At 49.0% G+C, this 22,421-nt stretch overlaps 1 protein-coding gene across 2 annotated transcripts in view; it reads left to right on the plus strand.

Annotated features, from left to right (window-relative positions):
* Window positions 1–22,421, plus strand: part of AMOTL1 (angiomotin like 1) — a 70,481-nt gene that overhangs the window by 12,892 nt on the left and 35,168 nt on the right. For both annotated transcript variants that reach the window (XM_059817791.1, XM_059817800.1), the window contains 2 exons: window positions 11,196–11,342; window positions 13,603–14,482. In XM_059817791.1, coding sequence (XP_059673774.1) covers window positions 11,196–11,342; window positions 13,603–14,482 — 1,027 coding nt within the window. The remainder of the gene's footprint in view (window positions 1–11,195; window positions 11,343–13,602; window positions 14,483–22,421) is intronic.

Raw genomic sequence — 22,421 nt, forward strand, 5'->3', positions numbered from 1 at the left:
GGGGCGAGTTCGTCCTTCCCCCGCCGCGCTGCACCGTTAGGGCCGAGCAGCCCAGCCTGGCCGGCCGCGGGGCACTCCGTGTTTCTCCGCGCCCTGAGTACTTCTGCGCGCGTTCTCCGCTCCGGAGAGGCAAAGCCAGCCGGGTGAGCGAGCCCGGGGCAGCGCCGCAGCAGCCGCCGGTCAAATCGGGGTGCCTGTGGGAGAGGGAGGCGTCGGGCGTTGAGGGGGGCCGCCCCGGCCTTCCCGCGGCAGAGCGGAGCGAGCGGCCGGGACCGCGGGGGGAACGCTTCCAGCTGGAGCCGGGGCGGCCGCTTGTCTTTCCGCAGGAGCGATCGCAGCCTCCCCGCGGGTCCCTCAGCGCCGAGCTGTCACCGCGCGGCCCAGCCCTGCGGCCCGGTGGGGCGGGCGCCCTCGGAGGGGGCCCCCCGGGAGCACCCGCGGGGGTGACGGCGGACCCCATCCCGCTCCTCCGCCGAGGACGGGGCGAGCGTGGCCGGGGTGCGCGGGGGGGGCAGAGCCGGCGGGCGGGGTGAACCGCAGGAAGGGCCTCCCACGCCGGGAGAGCGTTTTCTCACGTTGTTGTTGTAGGGGGATGGTGAGAGGGAACTTTTAGATTTAACCTTCCTACCCCTGCAGGGAGAACAAAGATAAACTCCTGTTCGGGGGGGGAAAAAAAAAAGCATTGAAAGAGGAGAAAAAAAAAAAAGCAACCCACGTGAATTTAACTCGAATGCTCCTGCCAGGGTTTGTGATTCATAGTTTTAAATACAGGAAGGTCGCTTTTTCCTCTTTCGGTGGAAAGAGGGTATTTTTTTTCTCTTTCCTGGTGCTGTGGGAGCGTCCCGGGAGCGGGGAGCAGCTGCCGGGCCGGGCTGGGCTGCCGCTCGCCCGCGGAGACCCAGATCTGGCTGCTGAGGCGTCTGCGAGGCCCCGATCGGGCATCCGCTGAGCTGAGGTTTTGTCTTCTTTCACAAAAATAAGCCTAAAAAGCTTTCTGAGAGAGGGGTGGCCGTGAAGATGAGGACTCCCCTGAATTTTCCTGTGCACAGCTAGCTGGCAGTGCCGTTCCTGCTCACAGGTGGGCATGGAGTTATATATTTTTGTATATATATATTTATACATATATTTACATATATGTAGTGATACATAAAAATATATGTAGATCTATGTTTATAATTTTAATGTTTACATATATGTCGATATATGACTACATATATATAATAGATAAATACAAAATATGCTACATATATATATTTATATTTTCGATGTGTGTATAGATATAAAAGATATATATTTTTATATATATGTAGTCATTGCTAATGGCCAGAAAAGCTCTTAAAAGGGTCCTATAAATACCTTATCAAGAAGTGCCCGAGTGGTGAGGGCAGGGAGTATTGGGTGGGTGAGAGCGCACAATAAAACCCTCTCCAGGGTTGCGCTGGGTGCGTGCTGTGGCCCCCCATGGAGGGGCCGCATCCTGCCCAGCCTTCCGCATTCCCAGCCCCAACTGGAGCAGTGGTGTGAGGGGATGAAGTCAGGGGGCTGGTTTTAGGTTGCTAAATAGGGAGGGATGTGCCACCCAGTATTGCTGGGGCTGGGCTCCCCAGTTTCCCCAGGCTGTGTGGGGCGGGTGGGAGCCCCCTCATCACCTGCGTGTCCATCCTCCTCCTCTGTCCTGATGGCCATCGCTCCCCTTTGCTCTCTGCCAGCATTTGGCAGGGGGGGCTTTGCTTTCCCTTTTCTTTTGGAAAGCACTCGGCTGCTGGAGGAGGGCAGCTGGAGGAAGGCAGCTTCGACCGACCCAAGCACGTGCAGCCCCTCCGAAGCCCCAATGCCCACAGGATCAGTGGTTGCTCTCTCTTGTCTTTCATTTCCAAGCATGTGCTGCTCCTGCGACATCGTGGAGGAGCGTAGGGGCAGTTCCCAGGGTCCTGGCCCCGCACAGTGATCTGGACCAAATCCACTGTGCATCCGCATCCTGGATGGAAGGACTGATTCACAGAGACAGCTCCGGCGCTCCTTGCAAGAGGTCCTCTGTGAGGAACTGCCAGCGTGGAGCTGAAGGCATTGCATTTCTCCAGCGCAGACACACCAAAGGGGGTTTGTAGGGATCCCTGCAGCAGCTCCGGGAGGGATGTGCGTGGGGCTGCCCGGGGGGTCAGGCACAGCTGGACTCTGGGGATGCACATGGAGGTTTCAGGGTGATGTGGAGGTGTTACTGCTGACCATTACAGCTTTTCTTCGGGAAACAAGTGTCTGATGGTTCCCAGTGCCATTTTTTGACACCGAAAGGTGTATAAGTTGCTTGAAAGGCCAGATCTGGTATTAATGTTATTCGGTGCTAAGGTGGGAGTACGTGCCTTGCGCAGCCTCCTTGTCCTGGAAACTATTAGGAGGATGGCTGCATACTTGGGTTTTCACACAGAGACTATCTATCTGCTAATGTAATAGTCCCAGTGGAAACTTTAGTGCTCGGGAATATTTTGCGGATTTGGGAAAAATCCCAGGAGGATTTTTGGTTTCATAGAGCAATTGCTTTTTGGCAGGTTTGGGATAGATGTAATCTGGTTCCCATTTGTGTCCTGAATTTTTAAATGGAACAGCCTGCCTTCAGCTCAGGGCAGAAGTAGAAATAGCTGGAAGTAAATAGAAAATAATAGTAATAACAACAAGAACATCACCTCTATAAAAAAAAATTGTTAGGGCAACTTTTCTGTTGAAATGTTGCATTTAGGAAGTGTATCTGTTCTTTTTTGGTCCTTTAAGTGACTCTTTCAGTAGGTGGGATGCTGCTGTGTGTGTAAATCCAGAGTAGATCTGTAGAAGCTGGTGAAATCACTCTGGATTTGGACAAGCACGGGTGAGAGCAGAGTTTAGCGTTGCAGTAAGGTATATCCTGCGTGCGGCAGCAGGTCGTGCAGCATTTGCTGGCATGCCTGCTTGTCACTGCCTCTCGGTGGCCTTGCCACAGCCCCGACGTGTGCCACTGTGGTGTGTGGCCATGCCTTTCCCCACCACGTCTTGAAGTTGTAGCGGGTCCTTATTGCACGAGCCAGGCGATGACAGCTGGCACGTGTTGAGGCAGCGCCTTTCGAGGAGTGGGATGCCACACCTCAGGAAAACATAGCCTGGGATTATAAATAATTGAGCAATACTTGGGATTATCTGCTCTGACCATATTGGTTAGCACAAATATAAATGTGCTTTAGACAACAGTAACTCCAGTCATCAAGGCTCAGGCTGGAAAATAATGAAATGATTTTATTAATTTAATTTGATTTGATTTAATTTAATAAACAATTTTATGAATTAAAATGCTTTTAGTAAAACTCAGTCTCCATTTAGGACCTAAGCCAACTGTTATTCCTCTGCCCTCCTTCCTCAACGTGTGTGTTGTGCGCAGATATTTCAGTGAAGTTCCTGCTGGGCTGAGGGATGGCACAGGGGTCCTCCGAGGTGCCTGGAGGGCAGGAGGCACCCGGGTCCCCCCAGGGACCTGGCCTGGGCTCCTGCATCCCGCAGAGGCAGGGAGGCACTTCTCAGGGGCACTGCCGCCCAGGATGCCTACCTGGGGTGGGCAGGGGGTCCCTGCCAGTGGCCTGTCCCGTCCCCTGGGACATGTCCCCCTGCCTGTGACGTGCATCATTTTTGGGCCTTTTTTGAGGTGATGGCTCCAGGCCATCGACCGTTACTGTGATTTTCCGTGTTCTAAATCTGAGCTCAGCCATCTGGGAGCAGGAACTAAAGGCAATTATCTTGTTAGCGCTTCAGTGTATAATACCTTTATTAAATTTCTGCGTTTTAAAAGTGGCTGAATATAAATTGCGTGTAATGATTTAATAACGGAACGTTCATAATTTTAATATATATTCTGGTGGGAAGAAGGTTTAATTTCCTTTTCCTTTAGACGTGACACTTAAGAATAATGCAAAGGCTCCGCTCAGTGTAGGGTTATCACGAGCAGTTCTTCACATGGATCAAATGAAGCACTGTGGATCCTTAGCCTGTGGTTTGTTGCCTGTGTCAAAAAAAAAGGAAAAGCTGTAGAAATCTGAAGATCCATACGATAGAGTTCAATCCTTGCATTTTCAGTTAGAGAGTACTGTACAGTCTTTGTACTATTTTTGTTCTGTCCTTATCCCAGGCTCCTTTGTACATTGCAAGTTTGTGGGAATGACTCAGGGAGAAAGCTATTTAACCTAAAGGACACCACTGGCAAAAAAAATAGATGGATAAAGAGCGATGTCAGTGACTGTGAGCGGGAACCGAGAAGAGTATTTGTGTGTATCTGAGGAAGAGGATCCTGAAACCACCCTCAAATGGGGTGAAAAAAAATCCTCTTTTTCACATGCTGTTTATTCAGTTCAAGAAGGGAGTTTTATAGTATGGTTGCTCGAAGTAACAAGGAACTAGACTTAATGATCCACAGTCCCAGGTCCTATTTCACTTCTGGTTAATTAATGGAAGGGCTTAAATATCCAAGTGACACGGATCATGCCAGTGCTTTTCTGTAACATGATCATTTTTAAAGGCAGTAAGTACAGCAAAATTAATCGTAGCTTAAACTCCTGCTTTGCAAGTGTCTTGCCTGTATGTTGTAGCTGGTTGATTTATGATTTTTTTTTTTTTTCCCCAGGGGAAACAGAAAATCCTTCCCTAAGAATTTGTGTGATTAATTTTTATCTTGGAGTTTTTCATGGCTTGGAAATCAGAATTTATAGCATAGTGAAAATGTCTGCAGACTCTTCGCTGTGCTGACAAGTGGCGGCGGCTGTAGCAGAAGCATTGTCTCACTCACGAGCTCCATGTCAGCCTTTGTATTTCACTCTTTTACAAAGAGTTTCTTCCCTTACTTTCAGCTCTGACTAATACTTACCCTTTTATCTTGGAGCAGCAACACTGACATGAGTTGTCATTGTGCCACTGGCACTTTGATCAAAGTAGAAATTTCAATTATTGATTCAATTCTTTGAATAAATTTAGGCTGGCTGCATATTGTAGACTCACTGTTACAGCTGCAGAGGCAAACATATAGCTCATAATATATAGAAGCCTTTAAAATGCATATATTTCTGCAAAGCCTGGTGCAGCCACCTAAGGAACATGCATCCCTTCCTACATCGAGCTGATGCCCAGGTAACTGCTCGGAGGCTGGAGCTGTGATGAAGATACTCTGCCTGCCTCCTGCCTCTCCTCTGGAGCTGAGCCTGGGAAGGGGATAAAAAGCCATCGGGTTATTCTAAAGTTGTAAAACCTCTAACCATCCGAGATGAAAGAGCTGTGACAGGCACTGTTTGCCCCCACACGCCCGCACGTCTGATTTCCATTGGGAAGGTGTGGGCATCTGTGGGGGATCTCCCGGGCAGGCAGACTTGGCTCCGCTCTTTCCTGTATCTATCTGATCTCATGCCAGGTTCAGGAGCTGCTTTCAAGGCGCCTTTGCTTTGCTTCGCTCATAGCTTTTTTGCTCCTCCGCTTTCTTTTTTGCTGAGGGGAAGCACATATGAAAACAAGCGCGCGAGGCTGAAGTTTCACAGAAAGTGTTCATCCTTGTAGGCAGTTAAATTTGGATGTGTTAGCACGATTCCTTGGGAGAGATGGGGTTTGGCTGCCTACATCACCTTTTCACATTAGTCTTGCTAGTGCTTTCTTGGCCAATGCACTTTTTGGAGAGTGAAATGACGGGACCCAAGCTGGGAGACACCAGGAGCTCTTCTCGAGCAAGGGAATGGCACAACATGGATCGGAGCTAACACTGGGATGAGGATTTCTTTCCCCAGGGCAGGGAGCTGTGGAGGGGGGGCATGGTCTGGTGAACCCTGCCAGGCACCGGGGTGAGGCTTTTCCCGGCTCAGATGTGGTAGATTCCTGGCTTTCATGTGGGAAACGAGAGGTGCTACTTGCTAACATCTGGTGTGCGTTATGTGGGTTGGATTTCTTCCTGCAAGATGTTGCTCTGCTCCCATGAAAACAGTGATGCTTGTTCAGTCCTCTCGGGGCTCAGGAGCCTGGCAGTGAACGTGAGGTTCCCGAGCAGAATTACAGGTGCAGGGGTGAGTCGGCCACCCCAGAAGTGACCTAGAAAACTTGTGCACTGACCAGGGAGCTGCTGATGGGAAACCATCACCAACGTCTACCTGAGCCCCTGCACTTCGTTGGAGCTGGGGCTGCAAAGGAGTCCCAGCACCTCTGGAGGAAAGCTGCTGGAGGTACCAAGAGCATCCTTTGCAACACTGTTGGAAGCGATGTCTCCGCTCTTTGTACCTAAACCAAGAAGCAGGACATGTAAATTATTTTTTTCTGAGCCAAAGGAAATACAAATCTTCCTCCCAGCCTTGGGAGAGTGGCACGGCTGCATGGCTGGAGTATGGCAATCCCTCCTCTCGAAACCGGGCTGATGCTTAGGAGAGAAAGTAAGGTTCATGGGCTGGGACACACATGGAAGGGTGTCCAGCCTCGATGGAGGGTCCTTGTGACCCATTGGAGGGACTGATGAGTCCACCCTGGTGTATTCATGGCACAGCCTTCGGGTAGCCCCTGGGACCCTGGAGCGCTTCGACCGTCCTTTTGTTATTTCCCTTAAATAATTATTTTCCTTTCTTGTTGACCTGAGATTTTTATGCAGTGACAGGGCAGAGAAAATATTTTAAATGTGGAATAAGGTATTTATACTCCTTTCTGGTTTGGCTATGAGACAGAAGGACAGATGTGGGCTTGGAAACGATGTCATTTTTGTTCTGTCATTTTTGGACCTCCCTTACAAACCATGGCAGAGCTTATAGGAAAGTGTAAAGCTGCCTTCCTTACTTTTTAATTTCAGATGATTGCTTTGGATGGTATTTGAAACGCCTCGATCTCTTTTGAACCGCTTGGTCAGTAGGGTACAAATTGGAAGAGGATTTTTCGGAGGACAGCTCTGTATTTTTGTTTGGCTGGGTGGCTTTTGGGTGGCAGAGGAGGAGCCGTACACGCCGGCAGCGCGGGCTGTGCCTCAGGCAGCCGCAGAGCGGTACCCGGGCGGGCAGCGGGATGCAGTGCAGAAACTCATCACCCGGGTGCTGCCTCAAGGTGTTGCCTCTAAATAGCAGCAAACTGCCTTTGCACAACGGGCATTTTCTGGTGCATTACTGAAGATGAGAGTAGTAGTACAGTTTGGCTGTAAGAAAACCATCTTCTCCGACTAATTTTGTGAGGAGGAAATTTGCTTCTTGGGGATGCTGTTACTGCTCTAAAAACATGGCTTTCCTGTAATGTCACAGCAATGAGCTTCCTATGAGGTTTTGCTTTAGATCCTTTTCAAAACCAGATTGAAACCACATCAGAAACAGGAAATATTTAAGCGTTGCTCCTCTGTCTCTGGGTCCTTGCTGGCTGTCTGGTGTTAATCTTAGCAAATGATTCATTGAAATAGTTCTGAATCTTCAAATGAATTGCACTGCTGTGTAGTAACCCTCCAGGTTAATACGTCTGCTTCTGTACAGTGTAATGCATGTTTATCATAAAAAAAAAAAGAAGAAAAAAAAAAGGGAAAACAAATGAATTGGTGTCAGGCAATCACTTAGATGTGGGAGAGTCGGTAGAGATGCAGAAATGAAGGCCTGGAACAAGGACTGAACCAGGCCAGAAATGTGGTCATGTCTTATAGGGTGGGCTGTAAGAGACACCAGATATATGGCAATTGAAGAAGTGATGTCTACGGACCGGGCTGTATCCTGGTACACGGGGGCCAAGGGGCCTGGCCTGGCTTTGGATGGGAGAGGATGGGGCACAACACAGCTGGCAGCTGCCTGCAGACACCTACGGAGGTGATGGGGTTGGCTCTTCTTGGCAGCGGCAGCAACAAAACACGGAGCAGCAACCATGGTTTGTGGCTTGGGGCATTTGGGCTGGATGTGGGTAGAAAGCCCTTCCCCGGGAACACGTCCTTGGAGGGGTGATGGTCCCCATCCTAGGTTGCCCTCAACCAGCTTCTTACCCGTGGCCCCTGCGCACCACTGCTCTGGCACCAGGATTCAGGTATAGGGATGAAAATTGCTTTTTTGGTGAGCATTGTAGAAGAATGGGGAAATTTGGGGAAGGAGCAAGTGCCTGAGCGTGGGAAGGGTGCCTTGCACCCCTGCAGAGCTGGGTGTAGCAAACCCTTCCCCTCCAGAGCTGGAATTTGGGAGGCTCCGGTGACAGCAAGGGGGAAAAGAAAAAAGGCTCGTGCCTTACTCTGAATGGCTCTTGAGGCTTCACTAAGCTTTCAAGTGGTGCGCTATTGCCCGTGATCTGGATTTTGGCCACGTGCCAAACACTGAGCTTTCAGCAACTGTTATCTGTTTTACACATAAACTGGCTTTCTGTGCCAGTTACAGCTGAAATTTTATTAAAACCTACTGTGAATGAACATAAAACATCGTTACATCATTTTTAATACTGTAAAACATCATTACATCATTTTGCGATGATAAAACATCAACACAGGTACAACAAAGTGTGATGGTTTCTGCCCAGATCAGAGCTACTTGGTTTTGACTCCGGTATAACAGAGATCAGCAACGGAGCAGTTTGGCAGATGCCAGCATTTAGGAGTCCTGATTTTAGTACAGCATTGCTTTGCCACGGCCACAGCCCCCAAAGACAAGTGATTAGGTGAGAATTTCTGCCCTTATTACAGAAAAACCAAGTCTTTACTCTCCATTTTGCATCTCGGAAAATTTGAAACCACGACCCAAGGGTGCCTACAGACTCAAAACGCAGAAGGCGAGTGTACAATTTTCATAACCGTTTATTTCTCTTAAATTCTGTTTGGTGAGTGGTGAGGCTGAGCTGGTAGTTGCTGGCTGTTCAGGTCTCTTGTAATGCTTGAAACTGCTCATCTTCCTTGGGTATGCGGATTTGCTTTGTTTCACCCCAGTCCACCTTTTATTCATAAAACATGCCTGGGCTCAAAACTCCCCTGTTTCATACAGGATTTCTGATTCCAAGGCAGGACTGTGGGTGTGGAGGAGCAGCGAAGGGTGTCTTTAATGTTATTCTGTACCAGAATAGGGTAATAATGTTGCAAATTAGGGTTCTTGAGATTTTTCTTGGGTCTGTATCAGCATCAGCACAAATTCCAGAACAGTCTACCATGCTCATTTTCACAAACATACTAGGCTTAGATCTACTCAAGTGAGCAATCTTTCCCTCTTGCTCTCTAAATATAGATAACTGCCATACACATTCATGCATAATATGAATGGTAAAGTGATGAATTCATTAACATTTCGCAGAAATGCCCATTTTCTCTCCTCTGGGCATGGAAGAAAATAGTATCTGCATCTTCATGCCTGTAGAGAGGACAGGCTGGATCCTGCCCCCTGCTACCCTGCTCCACGTAGGGGTGTGGCGTTAGTGATGACCTGTACATAAGGAGAGCAAAGCAACCTCCCCGTGTGATATATGCCAGTGAGCATGCAGTTAGCTGAGCGCAAACCAAGCGCTCAAGATTAATGAGTCCAGATCATCCGTGGCTGATGGTTTTTCCTGCAGAGCAGGGTGCTGCAGGTCCCTGTGCTCATGGGCTTCCTGCCCCACTGGGGTGGACGGATGCTCCGATGGGACAGATGAATGCCCCACTGGTGCCACTGAAAGCCCTCTACCTCCTGCTCAGGCAAGTCCCTTGGCAGCGGCCAGTGCTGGAGGTCGATGGCCATTCCTTTAGTCTAAAACCTATGACAACCAGTGGTGTAAATGGAGAGTGATTCTGCTCTGTCCCTGCTGCACCAGGGTACTCAGGGCCAGGAGATGCTCACCTCCAAGGTTTGGACCTCAAAGAGCCTTGTCTTTACAAAAAATGAGGTAGTGCTCAGAAAAATAAGTAGGAAGTGGAAAGTCATAGAATCGTAGAACAGCCCAGGTTGGAAGGGACCTCAAAAGATCATCTGGCCCAACCTTTTGTGGGAAGGGGAGCCTAGATGAGATTATCTAGCACCCTGTCCAATCGCATCTGGAAAATCCTCAGTTATGGGGACTCTACCATGTCACTTAAGGAGGTTATTCCCATGAATGATTGTTCTCACTGTAAAGAACTTCTTTCTTATGTCAGGATAAAACCTCTCTTAGTGCAACTTGTACCCGTTGCCCCTTATCTTCTCCATGTAGCTTCTTGTGAAGAGAGAGCCTCTGTCCTCTTTGTAGCCTCCCTTTAAGTACTGGAACGCTGTGATGAGGTCCCCCCTGAGCCTTCTCTTCTCCAGGGAGAAAAGACTTAACTCCTTCAGCCTTTCCTCGTAGGGCGGGTTCTACAGCCCTTTGATCATCTTCCTGGCCCTCATTTGGACTCTCTCCGGTCTGTCTGTGTCTTTCTTGAAATGTGGGGTCAAGCCAATGTCATTCCTGTTTTAACACTGCTGTGATGCATTTTGTATGAGCTTGTTAAAACAAGCACTGCTGGAGAAAGCCATCCCTGAGAGCGGATTTAAGATGAGCCTTGTTGCTTGCCAGGAGAGCTTGTTCCTGCTCACTGATTGTGAAAGGGGCTGAGGGTCTAGTCCAGCCGTCGATGTCTGTGGGGTGCTGGAATTCAGGCGTGCGGCTCCTGTGCAGTCAGTCTGCCGGACACGTTCCCATGGCCCTCCAGCTACATCCTCTCCTTACCATATTAAGAACATCTGGACAAACTGATTTATAAACTCTCTCCCTTGATAGCATTGACCGTATTTTATGTCTCAGTAATCTTCTGTGTTACTGAACTATTATTCATGAGCGGATTTTGTAGTAAAGCCTTTCCCAGACTTTAGCCCTATTGAATGTATGGCTGGGCCCTCACTGTCTTTCTTTCCTTCTTTTTACCCACTCCCTCTTTCAGTTTTATGCTGGCTCTGTTGGCTTCATGTTCTGGGGCTGTGCCTTGATTTGTGAGCTTGTCACTGTCAGCTCTTTCAAGCTGGGCTGTGCCAGCCGTGCTTTGTATCTGGTCTGGGGACCTCAAAGGCCAGGTTGGGTCGGTGAATGAAACAGCTCTGATGACTTGGTGGCTGCCTCTTGTTCCTCAGAGCTAATGTGTTATTTGGGTGGTGAGGACAGCGGAGGTGGTTGGCTCAGTGGCCTCAGCAGGGCTTCTCAGGCACCTAACCACGCTCAAGAAAACTTTTTGGACTTCTGTCATGGCATTATATTTTGTCATTAAAGTGATTTATTTACTGACATGCCATTCTTCTTTCTTGCAGGCTCTGCATCTGTTTGTTACAAGCCTACTAGCCCAGTCCAGGTACTGGAAGACACTGGCTTTCTTTACCAGGATCACCAGTTGTTTGCTGGCAGGCATGAAGTGTCTCCGCTAACAGCTGAAGCAATCAGTGCCAAAGAAAAAGCTGGTAAGTGTGTGGCCACGCTTCCATACAAACTCACCACGTTTACTTCCAGGTTTTTCCCAAAGCATAAATTGAGCAGCTTAGACCATTTACAAAGAATATTTACAGAGCTGAAGGCCAGCTTCTCATCCTTGGTAGAGTCAAACGGGAGTTACCTTTGACTTGAGTGTTATGACCCACCATCATTTGTCACGTGCGCTTGTGGAGGATGCAGTGTTTCCGTTTGTCCTTCAGGACATGACTGCTCTTCACTGCACAGCTGGACCGAGGTCCATAGCTTTTTGTTGATGGAGCAGGACCGCAGGCACCCTGTGGAAGGCTCGCTGTGGTTGATCCTTTTAGACCTCAATAATAGGCAATTAAAGTACATCTCCCAAGTATAAGGATGCTAACAGATGACTAGCACAGAGGTGAAAATCCTTCTGATGTATGATAAAGAGCTGCCTTGACCACGTGACGTTGGCTTTATCCGCTTTCCTCAGGCTGATCTCAGGTGTAGTCTAACAATATAGGCTGTGAGCTTTCTGGTACGTTAGGGAGACTTTTATTGCATGTCTGCAAAAACGTCCAGTGTGGTGAGGCTTCTGTGCACTGCAATAACATGAATAAAGCAGTAAGAGTTCACTGTAACTGCAGAGACATATAAAGTAGATGGATACTTGGCTGCTGTGCAGACAGGTAGATGGAGATGTATGTGTCTGTGCATCTTGCTGGCTCAAACACTGGCTCTGGGAGCTGACAGACCCTCTGAAAGCTGGTGGCCAGGCTGCAACCCCAGCGAGTCAGGCTGGCAGGCAGATAACCTTGTCTCAGGGGAAGAAGAAGTATATTTCGTAGGGCAGACGTAGAGTGAAACAGCCTGGGAATCTTCTCTCCCCCTCGAGCCCCACAATCATCTTTTAAGGCTTTGCTGCAGAAATGTTAGTGGAAATGACCTATTCTCGTAGTCAAGAGTCAAAGGTTTTTCTTCCTCTGGGTTGTATATAAGTTATCCCACAGCACGTGCACTAACTGATGAAACCTCAGGGAAATACCAGACCTCAAGAGAAAGTTTGCTTTTTAACTACTTTCAAATGCCAAAAACTGAATGTAAGTCCTTCTGACGAACTCCTCTGAGAATTGGAAACAGCAGGAGAGAGAAAGTTGCCAAGAATGACCTCAAAAAACTGAACTGAAAACAGCACCTCCTTCTTGCCTAGGGACATGGGAGGACTCTGTCCAGAGCTGCGGGCTTATTCTCACTTCTATCCTCACTGGGGTTTTTCAGGAGCACCCCTCTGGGCTCAGACACTGTTCAGGCAGATGTCTTACACCAGTTTTGGGATGGGTGCGGGAGGAGGGCTCCGGGAGGGACGGATCCCAACCTCCCAGCTGTGGTTGTATGCCATTAGATACTTAGCTCTGGGCAAGCTCCACTGCGTATGTAGTGCAAAAATGGTGCCTTTGCCTCTGGATGACTTCAGTAGCCTGTGTTAGGGTTGTGTAGCTGATCCGTCTGTGGTCTTTTTAAAGTGCTGGCATTACATCTATGACCATAACGCCTTCCTTGTACTCACGCAGCAAAATTACAAAAGTTAATATTGACTCCCTTAGAAATAGCGTTATTGGCCAGGAGGGAAGTTGCATTTTTATGGGAAGATGGCATAGCACAGACTCCTCTTTAATTACACCTTTAGGACCCTTTTGTTTTCAGTGTCATTTCAGAGTTTTTCTGTGACACATTCTGTGTTTTCTTTCATCATGGCAGGCAGTGTACTTAGGAGGGGATTCGACTCATCTGACTTTGGCCGTCAAAAACGCAGCATCTCATTTAGTATTGCCATGCAGGCTGCCTCTGTAAGCCATGCAAGACATCTCCAGGAGGGATTTACCCCATTTGTGTCTTAGAAAAGACCCAATTTCCCTGTGACATTGCCTGTCTGTCTGCTGACTCGGGGTGGGGTTTAGAGCCGTGGGTATGGGGCACATGGAGAATATGGAAGGGAGGGGATGGGGAGAGGGCAGAAATACATTTTTAGGGATCACTGCAGACAGAATTAGGGATGAGCTGGGGTGGGAGGGCGAGCAGGGAGCAGTGCCCTCCCTCCTTCAACTGCTTCTGGCCATGTCCCCTCTGCTCCCAGGGGGACCCTGGCAGGACACTGCCCCGGGGGCGCGTCCTGGGCACGGGGTCACAGCCGTAGGGTGCAGGACGGGAAAAAAGAGGGGGATCGGACCTCCCGAGCAGCAGAGCTAATGGCCGCCTCTCTCTTTCCCTGCCCAGCCGAGGAGGCCCTCTGCACCCTGCGCCCACCCAGCTTCCGCCGGGTCCCAGAGGCGGAGATGCGAGGGGCGGAGGAGGTGGCAGCCGGCACCGTTCTGCAGCGCCTGATCCAGGAGCGGCTGAGGTATGGCAACCCCAGCGAGAACATGAACCTGCTGGCCATACAGCACCAGGCGACGGGCAGCGCCGGCCCCTCCAACAGCACTGCCAGCACTCTCTCTTCCGCAGAAAACCTCGCGCCCGAAGAGCCGCCAATGGTCCAGCCGTCGGGGCGGCAGGAACCGCAGGGGCAGGAGCACCAGGGGGACGGTGCTGCGATGGAGAAGCAGCCCCGGGCCCTGCAGCCCCCGCACGGCACCGAGGAGCTCCCCACCTACGAGGAGGCCAAGGCCCAGTCTCAGTTTTTCCGAGGCCAGCCGCCGGCCACTGCCGCTGTGCCGGGCTTTTATGGGGCAACTGGCCAGAAGTCCAGGACGGAGGGGAGGCCGACGGTGAATCGGGCCAACAGCGGGCAGGCGCATAAGGACGAGGCGCTGAAGGAGCTGAAGCAGGGCCACGTCCGCTCGCTGAGCGAGAGGATCATGCAGCTCTCGCTGGAGAGGAACGGGGCCAAGCAGCACCCCCCAGCCCCGGGGGGTGGGAAGGGCTTCAAGGCGACCCCGCCGCCTGGCAAGGCCGCAGACCCGCGGGGCCCGCCGCCCGAGTACCCCTACAAAGGCAAGGCGGCGGCCCCCAGCAGCAAGGCGCAGGAGCACGGGCTCTTCTATGGCGAGCAGCCGGCGCAGGATGTCCTCAAGGCCTCCTACACTGCCCCCCAGCCCGCCCGGGCGGAGGTGGCCCTCGTCCGCTACCAACCGCCGCCGGAGTATGGGGTCAGCAGGTAATGGCCGTCAAGGGGGGTGGGTCTGCCCTTGCAGGAGGAGCCGGCTTCTGCGGGGCTTGGGCCTCGCGTAGACATGGCCCCTGTGAACTTCAGCCTCAGGCACGCGGTGGGGACATCACACCCCTGCGGCCGGGCCCGTGTGGGATGGCTGGTGGAGGCACCTACATCTGCCAGAGGGCTATATAAAGCATATACGCTGCTTATGCCCTGCTTAAGTCTTCCCAACAGAGCTCGCGTGGGGCTTTCATGGTACTGGGCCCCTTGTGCCGGGCCTCCCCGCGAGCACGTGTTTATTCCAAGCGTATTAAAAATAATCCGAAGCGTTTACTCATTGTGAGCTGATCCCTGCGAGTGGTGCGGGTCCTGCCCGGTGCCCAGGAAGGTTTGTTGCCTTCAGAGGCAAGCCTGCATGTTGAGGCTCCCTTTTCCTTGCCGTACCTAAATACAAGTGTTTCTCTGACTCATCCCTGTCTCTTTGACTGCCCGGACAGTATTTTGCTGGATTTGGAAGACTGGTGGTGTCTGGTGTGATTGTGGGTGGTTTTTATGTTGCAAGCTGCCTCATTGGGTCTTTTCTGACCCCCAAATCCCCAAAGGTTTTGTCGGCATTGACTTAAGTTGCATGCGCTTACTTTGCCACAGCACAGGCACAGAGAAAAGATGGCACAGCTGACCCAGCTCTTCCTTTCCAGAATTCATAAGGCATGAAATCAGGGGGTGAATGCTCTGCCTTTCTGTGTTTGCAAAAGGGACGGGTTTCGTGTCAAGATGGGGAGAAACTCGGAGCGTGGCTTTGATGAATGTTGCGAGGCAGTTGTGACAAGCAGAGGGCCCGCGCTGAGCGCCGCTGGCCTTCCTCCAGCTACACATGTGTTTTGATTACCAGCCTACCACTGTGCGGAGTTTGATTTTTTTTTCACAATTTCTTCAGAGCGACATGATATTTTTAAGAGCTCAGCGAAAATCGCTGTTTATGCTAAGAAACAGCTATATGAACTCGAGGGCAACAGGGTCAAGCTGGGGCCATACTCTGCAGCAGCCATTCGTGGTGCTAACAAACATCTCCGGCACCAAGCAGATTCATCCCCACAGAAAAGTTTTTTTTGGTGTTTGGTGTTTTTTTATTACTCTTGGAAAATGCTGATTCAATACCCACAGAGTCTGTTCTGCTGAGACCGTGTAAGCGAGCGGACCTGGGCGCTGCATGCACTGCTGCAGCTAACTGCAACGGCACTGGTCTTGACTGGGAAGCCCTTTGGGACCGGTTTCAAAACCTTGTCCAGGTGCCTGATCAGCAAGGTTAAGGCTGAGAAACCCCTTGATTTCAGTGCAGCTTTCCACACCAGCAGTGTGGGCCAGCCCCCAGCCTTATCCCGAGGCGCTGCTGGGTCACTCCAGCAGCTGTAGGGAGAAACCCCCTGGCTCTTGATGGTGGTTACTGCTCATTCCCGGTAAGGCAGCAGGGTTTAACCCCCAAATCATACTGCAGAGGGGATGCCTGCTACGCCTGCATGCTGTTTCCTTTGCATGACAGTGGAGAAATGTCCGTCCTGGCAGGTTCGGGGGCACCGGGGGGATGTGTTGTGCAGCAGAGGTCTGGCAGCGTGGCAGAGCAGAGCTGCTGTGGTTTGCAGACTTATTAAAAAAACTTGGGTGGTTTCTTTCTTGCAGCTCAGCAAGGGCCTGAATACCTCTTGGTCTGCATGTATTCCTGCTGGCTACTCCAGCATGCGTTTCCTGGGGTAGGTTAGGAGGCTGGCATAGCTGGGGGGTGTTTCACCAAAGTTAGGTTTGGTCTAAGGTGTATGGTCTCTCTTGTGCTTTCTCTAAGGCAGTTCTGGGTCCTGGTGTGCAGACGGGGATTTTCAGGTCCTTCTTAGCTCCTTTCACATGGTGCCTGGATTTTGGGGGATGTTTTCTGCCTATGTCTGGCTACATTTTAGGCTGTAATTAGCACTAGCAGGACAGTTGCTCACTTGCAGACTGTATCTTGCGCTGTTGCTTTGCACAGTGCCAGCGGCTGGGGGGACATTTGGCTGCACAGGAGATGTTGGCAAGCAGTGGTCTTCATCTGCATCTTGGGCTTTTTTCTGTGATATTTTTTGATACAGGAATGTCAGCCTTTTGCTTTGCTTGGGAGCACTGAAATATTTGCTGTTGGCATTACCCAGACTTGTTCTTAATTGGTATGAACTGGTTCGGTTTCTTCTCCTGTGCCATATCCCAGCTTATAACTGGCCCCACAGGCTGCAGGATCCCCTTACTGCCCTGTTACCTGGGAAGATTTGGTGACAAAAGCTGTTAGGAAGTGGCGGTAATCCCAGTATGCTCATCACTTGCCATTTCTCTGTCTGCAGCAGCTGTGCTCCGGTGCATCCCTGCACGCATCTCAGGCTGCGTCACAGGATGGGCTTGCCCAGGTCTGGAATAAGCATGGTTAAAATGCAGTTTCACAAAATGGCCTCTGTCCCAAATATTCCTCTCTGTGAAGAGGTTTAAGGCAGGTTACCTGTCTGGGGATGTCAGCCCCATCTCTGCTAGAGGTCTTGTCTGGGTGGCAGCCCCTGAGCGTTGCTGGAGGAGAGCCGGGGGCTGTGTTACACTGCTAGGTTGCTCCCAAGCGCAAACCTTCCTGTGCCTCTGCTCTTGCTGACTGCTTCCCCCCTTACCTGGGCTCTGGGCAGGCTCACAGCCAGCCGTCTGGCTGGGATGGAGGACCTTGATAAGAGAGGTCGAGGTAGGGGACTACCCAGTTTCATAAGGTTAATGGAAGAGTATCGTTTGGAGAGGCCGTTTTTTCTGTTAGAGGAGCAAGTGAGGTGAGAAATTCCAGCTTTCATCTTGTTGGGAGGGCCTGGGAAAGAAGCTAATGGAAGCAGACCTTTGCCCGTGGTCAGATGGGAATCTTATATATCCCAGCATCTCCTTCCCTCTGTCCTGGCTGTATCTGTTCCTTAGCCCATCCATCCTGGCATTCTCTGGACAGAGACTGTGCAAAAAGCTTCTGCCTTCCAGAAAAGAGAGGAGAGAAGCACAGAGCTGCATGGATCCGGAGGAAGCACCCACAGATACCAGGGATGGAAAAGACCTGTAGGGTCACCGATTCCCCATTCCCCCCCAGCCCTTCTGTGATGAGGGAAATGTGGCTGGAAACCCACAAATGCTGGCAGGGAGCTGTTGAAGGAGATGGGATAACTGCAGCTACTGCTTAACTTGCTTTTTTGCTTTGGCTTTTTTTTTTTTTTTTTGCACATGGCTGGTTTTAAAGGGAACATTGCCTTTATAATCACCGTGGTGAAATCTCACAACTTTACTGTAAATGTCAAGATATTTGGTATTGTCCTGAAGACCTCCTAGAGTCGTATAATGCTGCAGTAATCTCAGCATTTATATACATTAGACTTAGTGACCTCTGCTTTATGGACACCAAAATTGCAGAGCAGAGCTTGAATCCTGAAGCTTAAAAGGCAAAAAAACCAGAAGGCAAATAAAAAGGAACTGATACTTGTTCCTATTTTAAAATATTAGTATTTTTAAGCCAGTTGCATGATGCTTGGGACCCTGACTCACGACTTGTGAATGCTTTAAGTTGGCCAAGTGTAATAATCTTTTGAAAACCTTTCCTTTCCTAGATATGCAGCTGTTCCTGAATGGTGTCTTTGCTAACTTTCCTTAGGTGCGTGTCGCAGCCTGTCAAGTAAAAGGGCTTGAAATAATCTAATTTAGTCTTTTGCACAATGCCGTGAATTAATTCCAGTTTGCGAAACATTCAGTCCTGGTGCTTATAACACTCTCCGTCTGGAGAATCCATCACGGCCTTTGCAGACTTGTTCCACTAGCTAATTGCCATCTCTGGCACAGATCTGCGTCTTGGTTTTAGCTTGTATTTTCTAGTTACCAGTTGGGATTTTGCAATATCTTTGTCAGATGCAGTGAGAAGCCCTGTGCTATCGGTCCTTTAATGCATTTAACAGATGGAGCCTGGAGCCCCGTAATTATTTCACTGTTGTCAAAACCCTTTTTTTCACTGTGGAAAGCCAACCTGGACACTGTTGCAGTACCAACTGAACCAGAGGCTAATCAGATATAGTATCACCTCTGCAATGCAACTCAGTGTTCCTCGTTTATGTAGCTCATTAACACTTGCCGTTTCAGACGTTGGCACCCCGGGAGCTCCCCATCCAGCTTGTTATCCGGTCAGGCATGTGAGGGTAGTCACAGCCCAGGATAGGATTTCCCACTTTTTTACTGTAGCTTTCTGTATTTATTCCTGGGTGGATGAACTTGGACCTGCTCAAGACCATATTGTTTCTCTGTGCCCTGCTTAAGCAGTGATCCAGATCACTCAATGCAGTGAATCCTCATCATTGCTCCCAGTCAGCCTTGTCAGATCCTGCTGTCTTTTATCCAGAATTATTTCTTTCTCTGCGCTGTTAATAAAAAGCACGTATAATGCAAATGAAGCCTTGAACTGGAAACACCACTGCTCCTTGAGGGGACTTCGTTCGTGGCTACATGCAGAAGTCAATCATGCAGGCACCTTTTAATTCTGATTTAATCCATGCCTTTTAAAAGGCAGCATGCAACTGAAGAATAAATCTGGGCTGTTTTTAAAGATATCCCAGTTTTTTATGTGCCTCATAAAATTCCACCCTGCCTGGAGGTAGAAGTCTATATTTAACTGCTGGAATAGTCTGTGGCTTCTCTGGTTATTTGTGTATTAACGCCCCCCCCCCCCCCCCCCCCCCCAACATCACCACTGTTTTCAGACAACCTGTTGGTATTTACTCATTCAACCACATGTCTGTGGCTGCTGAGGGGACTACAAGGAGCTCCTTTTCCTCCCTGAGACACCCCAGGCAGGCAGGCATGCTGGCAGTGTGGCTGAGCCGAGGGATGTCACACCCAAGCTGACTTCTGCTGCCGTTTCTCTGCGAGGATAACCCAAGCATGAGTGTGGGTTGGAGGCTGCACTTCCAGCTGACGTGGATGGTGGCAGCCCTGCAGAAGAGCTTTGTATCCTCTCCTTCTGGTCTAATCTGCCTTTCATTAAAATAAATGGAAGAGAAATTAAGCCATTCCCACAGCTTGGGTGATGCCCATGTCATTTCTCCTTACCCTTCTGGGTTATTATTGGTTCCTCTAGGAGTGCAGAGGTTGGGGAAGGCACCTTTTCCTTTGCTGAAAATCAGCTGGGCTTTAGAAGGAGTATTTGTTCTGAGTGTGGATCCCTGTGAAGAAATACAATAGCCTGTCCCTCTCTTAACTACAGAAGATGTGTTTAATACAGCATGTGTCTTTTCAGATGATAATTTTGCCCTGCAGATCTCGATGTAATCACCCCCAAAGAAGCCTGGCCAAGTCTTTCCAGCACTAACAAATATCACTAACAAAATAGTGAATTCTGGAGATGTGAGTCCAAGTCTGCAAAATGGTTTTTGAAATAAACCTTTGTGTTTGCAAGGTGCTGCAACTGTTGCTGATTCCGTAAACCAGAGGATACCATGAGGGCTACGTCTTAGCTACAGAAAGTCTTCTCCCATTTCTGGCTGTGTCAGCATTTAATGATAGGTCTGTAACTGTGTTTCCTTGCACCATGACTATCAGACTGGGCTTGCTGACTTTCCCAGGATCCTCTCTTTTTCCTACATGATGACAACGCTGATTCCTTTATGGTATTCACAGCTACAAAGAATAGCATTTGATGTCTGCTTATGACTGCAGGAATCATAGCTGAAGTCAGGTAGACATTTGGGTCTGAGGTTAGTATCCAGACTCACGGCTCCCGGTCAATGGTCAGGAATAAGCACCTTTCACGCACTTTTTACTCGCATTGTAAGGTAAAAGCCTGAGGCAGCTTCAAGGATCTGCACTCCAGAAACCCCTTTGCCTTTGCTGACTCAGCTGGAGCATCCACAGTAGATGTGTGAAGTTGTGAGATGAAGTCCCTTGGGAGAGTCTTCAAGAGATGAATTAGGCCAGTCTGCCCTAGAGGCAAAGGAAGGCAGAGCATTCAGAGGAAGATGAGCTAAAAAGGTTAGAGGACGGCATTTTAATTATGAATGGAAATGCCATTGTATGTTGGAAACAAAGTCTTTCTTCCACTGGCCACTCTTCATCCCTACATAGAGGAGAGCTGCATTGTACCTGTAGCAGGGCAGTGGTGAATTTTACAGAACATTTACAGGCATTTTCTTTTCATTACTTCCTTATACTGCCCTGCTTTATCGAGCAATAGCTCTTCTGTATTTACGATTTCCTGGTGGTCAACAGCAAGTGGACTTCATCATTAATTGTCCTTTCAGGGTTTCTTATTCCTACATACAGCTACAAATTCCCCCCAAATTCCTCTATGTTGGTCATTCTTGCTCCCAGGAGTTCCAGTATAAAAGGTGTATTAAGACCATGCCGAAATCTGGGGGCTTGGGTGGCCTTGCTGGATTCTGAGGGGTTTCTCATCAAAGTGAGGTCCATGGTCAAGTATTTTGCTGGAGACACTGTATTGCAAGCTATATATAGCAAGCTATTATATATATTGCAAGCTATACATCACTTAAAAGAGAGAGTGCAGTCTGGTGACCCTAGCATGGTAGCCTGTGAAAGGCTCACTGCCTGCATGGTGCTCCCTATTCTAAAAGCTGGTTTCCTTAGTTTTTTCTTTTTTTCTTCTTTGAATTGCATTGCGGAAGTGTATAGGACCCCTACCTCTACAATAACATCAGCAAAAAAATGTTTTCAATAGAAATGTAGCTGCAGTGTTGCAGAGATAACCAAAACTCATAATGTTCCACAGTTTTTCATGCTTTTAACAGGACGATTTTCGATGAAACGTGTTTGGCTGGAAGATTTTAACCTGCTTTAATGCAGAGTAAGATCAACATTTAAAATACAGTAGAAGCATTTTGAGAATGTCCTTCTTTACTAAGTCCAAAGGAGCTCAGGATAATCCTGATTGCTTTGTTTCTTTGGAGCTTTATGTGAGCAGTTGGATGTGAACTAAGCTGATGTTATAACTCTCCTATTTCTACAAATGTTGATTTGTTTGTGTGAATCGCTGTGTTGATTTTATTGCATATACATTTGGAGATTTTGCAGTAGGCTCAGTCAGAATTAAATGGGGACAGATTAAGCAAGTAAAAGGAAAGTCAGAAACGTGTTCATTGTGTTGAACAGACATGCTTCAAGAGATGTCATGTAGGTTTTGCCAGTTTAGTTTCCAAGCTGGAAAACACTTTGGAGAATCTCTCCTGTGGCCCTGGCTATTAAGACTGTGGTGTCTGGCTGCTGCTATGGGGTGTAAATCTTTAGTAGCTCAACAAGTGGTTTGTAGTTCAAGAAAATGGAGATCCCGGGGAGCTCTCCTCCCTCTGTAGTGTAAAACTAAACAGACCAAAATGCATGTGGGAAGGTTAAATTGATGGGAGGTTGAGGTTTCCCAAAAGTACAGTGTCAGGAGTTCCTGCAAGTGTTTAAAGGGTGTATCTACGACCAAAGAATGTACTACTTCATTATGAAAAAGAAAAATTGCTATATCTCCACTGATTTAGATTCAGAGAACAATTTAATTATATTACTCTAAGCTATTCCCATAAAGAAGTGAGAAAATCTGCACCTGTAGCAAATCTGTGTCTTTGTAGTGGTATAATTGTGTCCAGACAGCCGGGCTTTTACTTGCATAAAATCGTATGTGGCCTTTATTTTGGTAAAGACAAACAAACTTGCACTTCGCTCAATTAATTGCAGTGGTAGAACGTGCAAGTGCAGACCGGCTGTCAGCAGCACTGAGGAGGTGCCGTGTGCTTGGCTGCGTTTGCACGTGCTTGTGGAGCATCTTCTGCATTGTGAGCGACATCCATTGCTCCACCGCTCATGATGTTCTTTATTGCTGAGATTCTCGAGCAAAAAAATGGGACTCCAGTCCCATGACAGGCACGGG

Source organism: Gavia stellata, chromosome 1 (genome assembly GCF_030936135.1).
Source record: "Gavia stellata isolate bGavSte3 chromosome 1, bGavSte3.hap2, whole genome shotgun sequence".
Taxonomy (NCBI): Eukaryota; Metazoa; Chordata; class Aves; order Gaviiformes; family Gaviidae; genus Gavia; species Gavia stellata.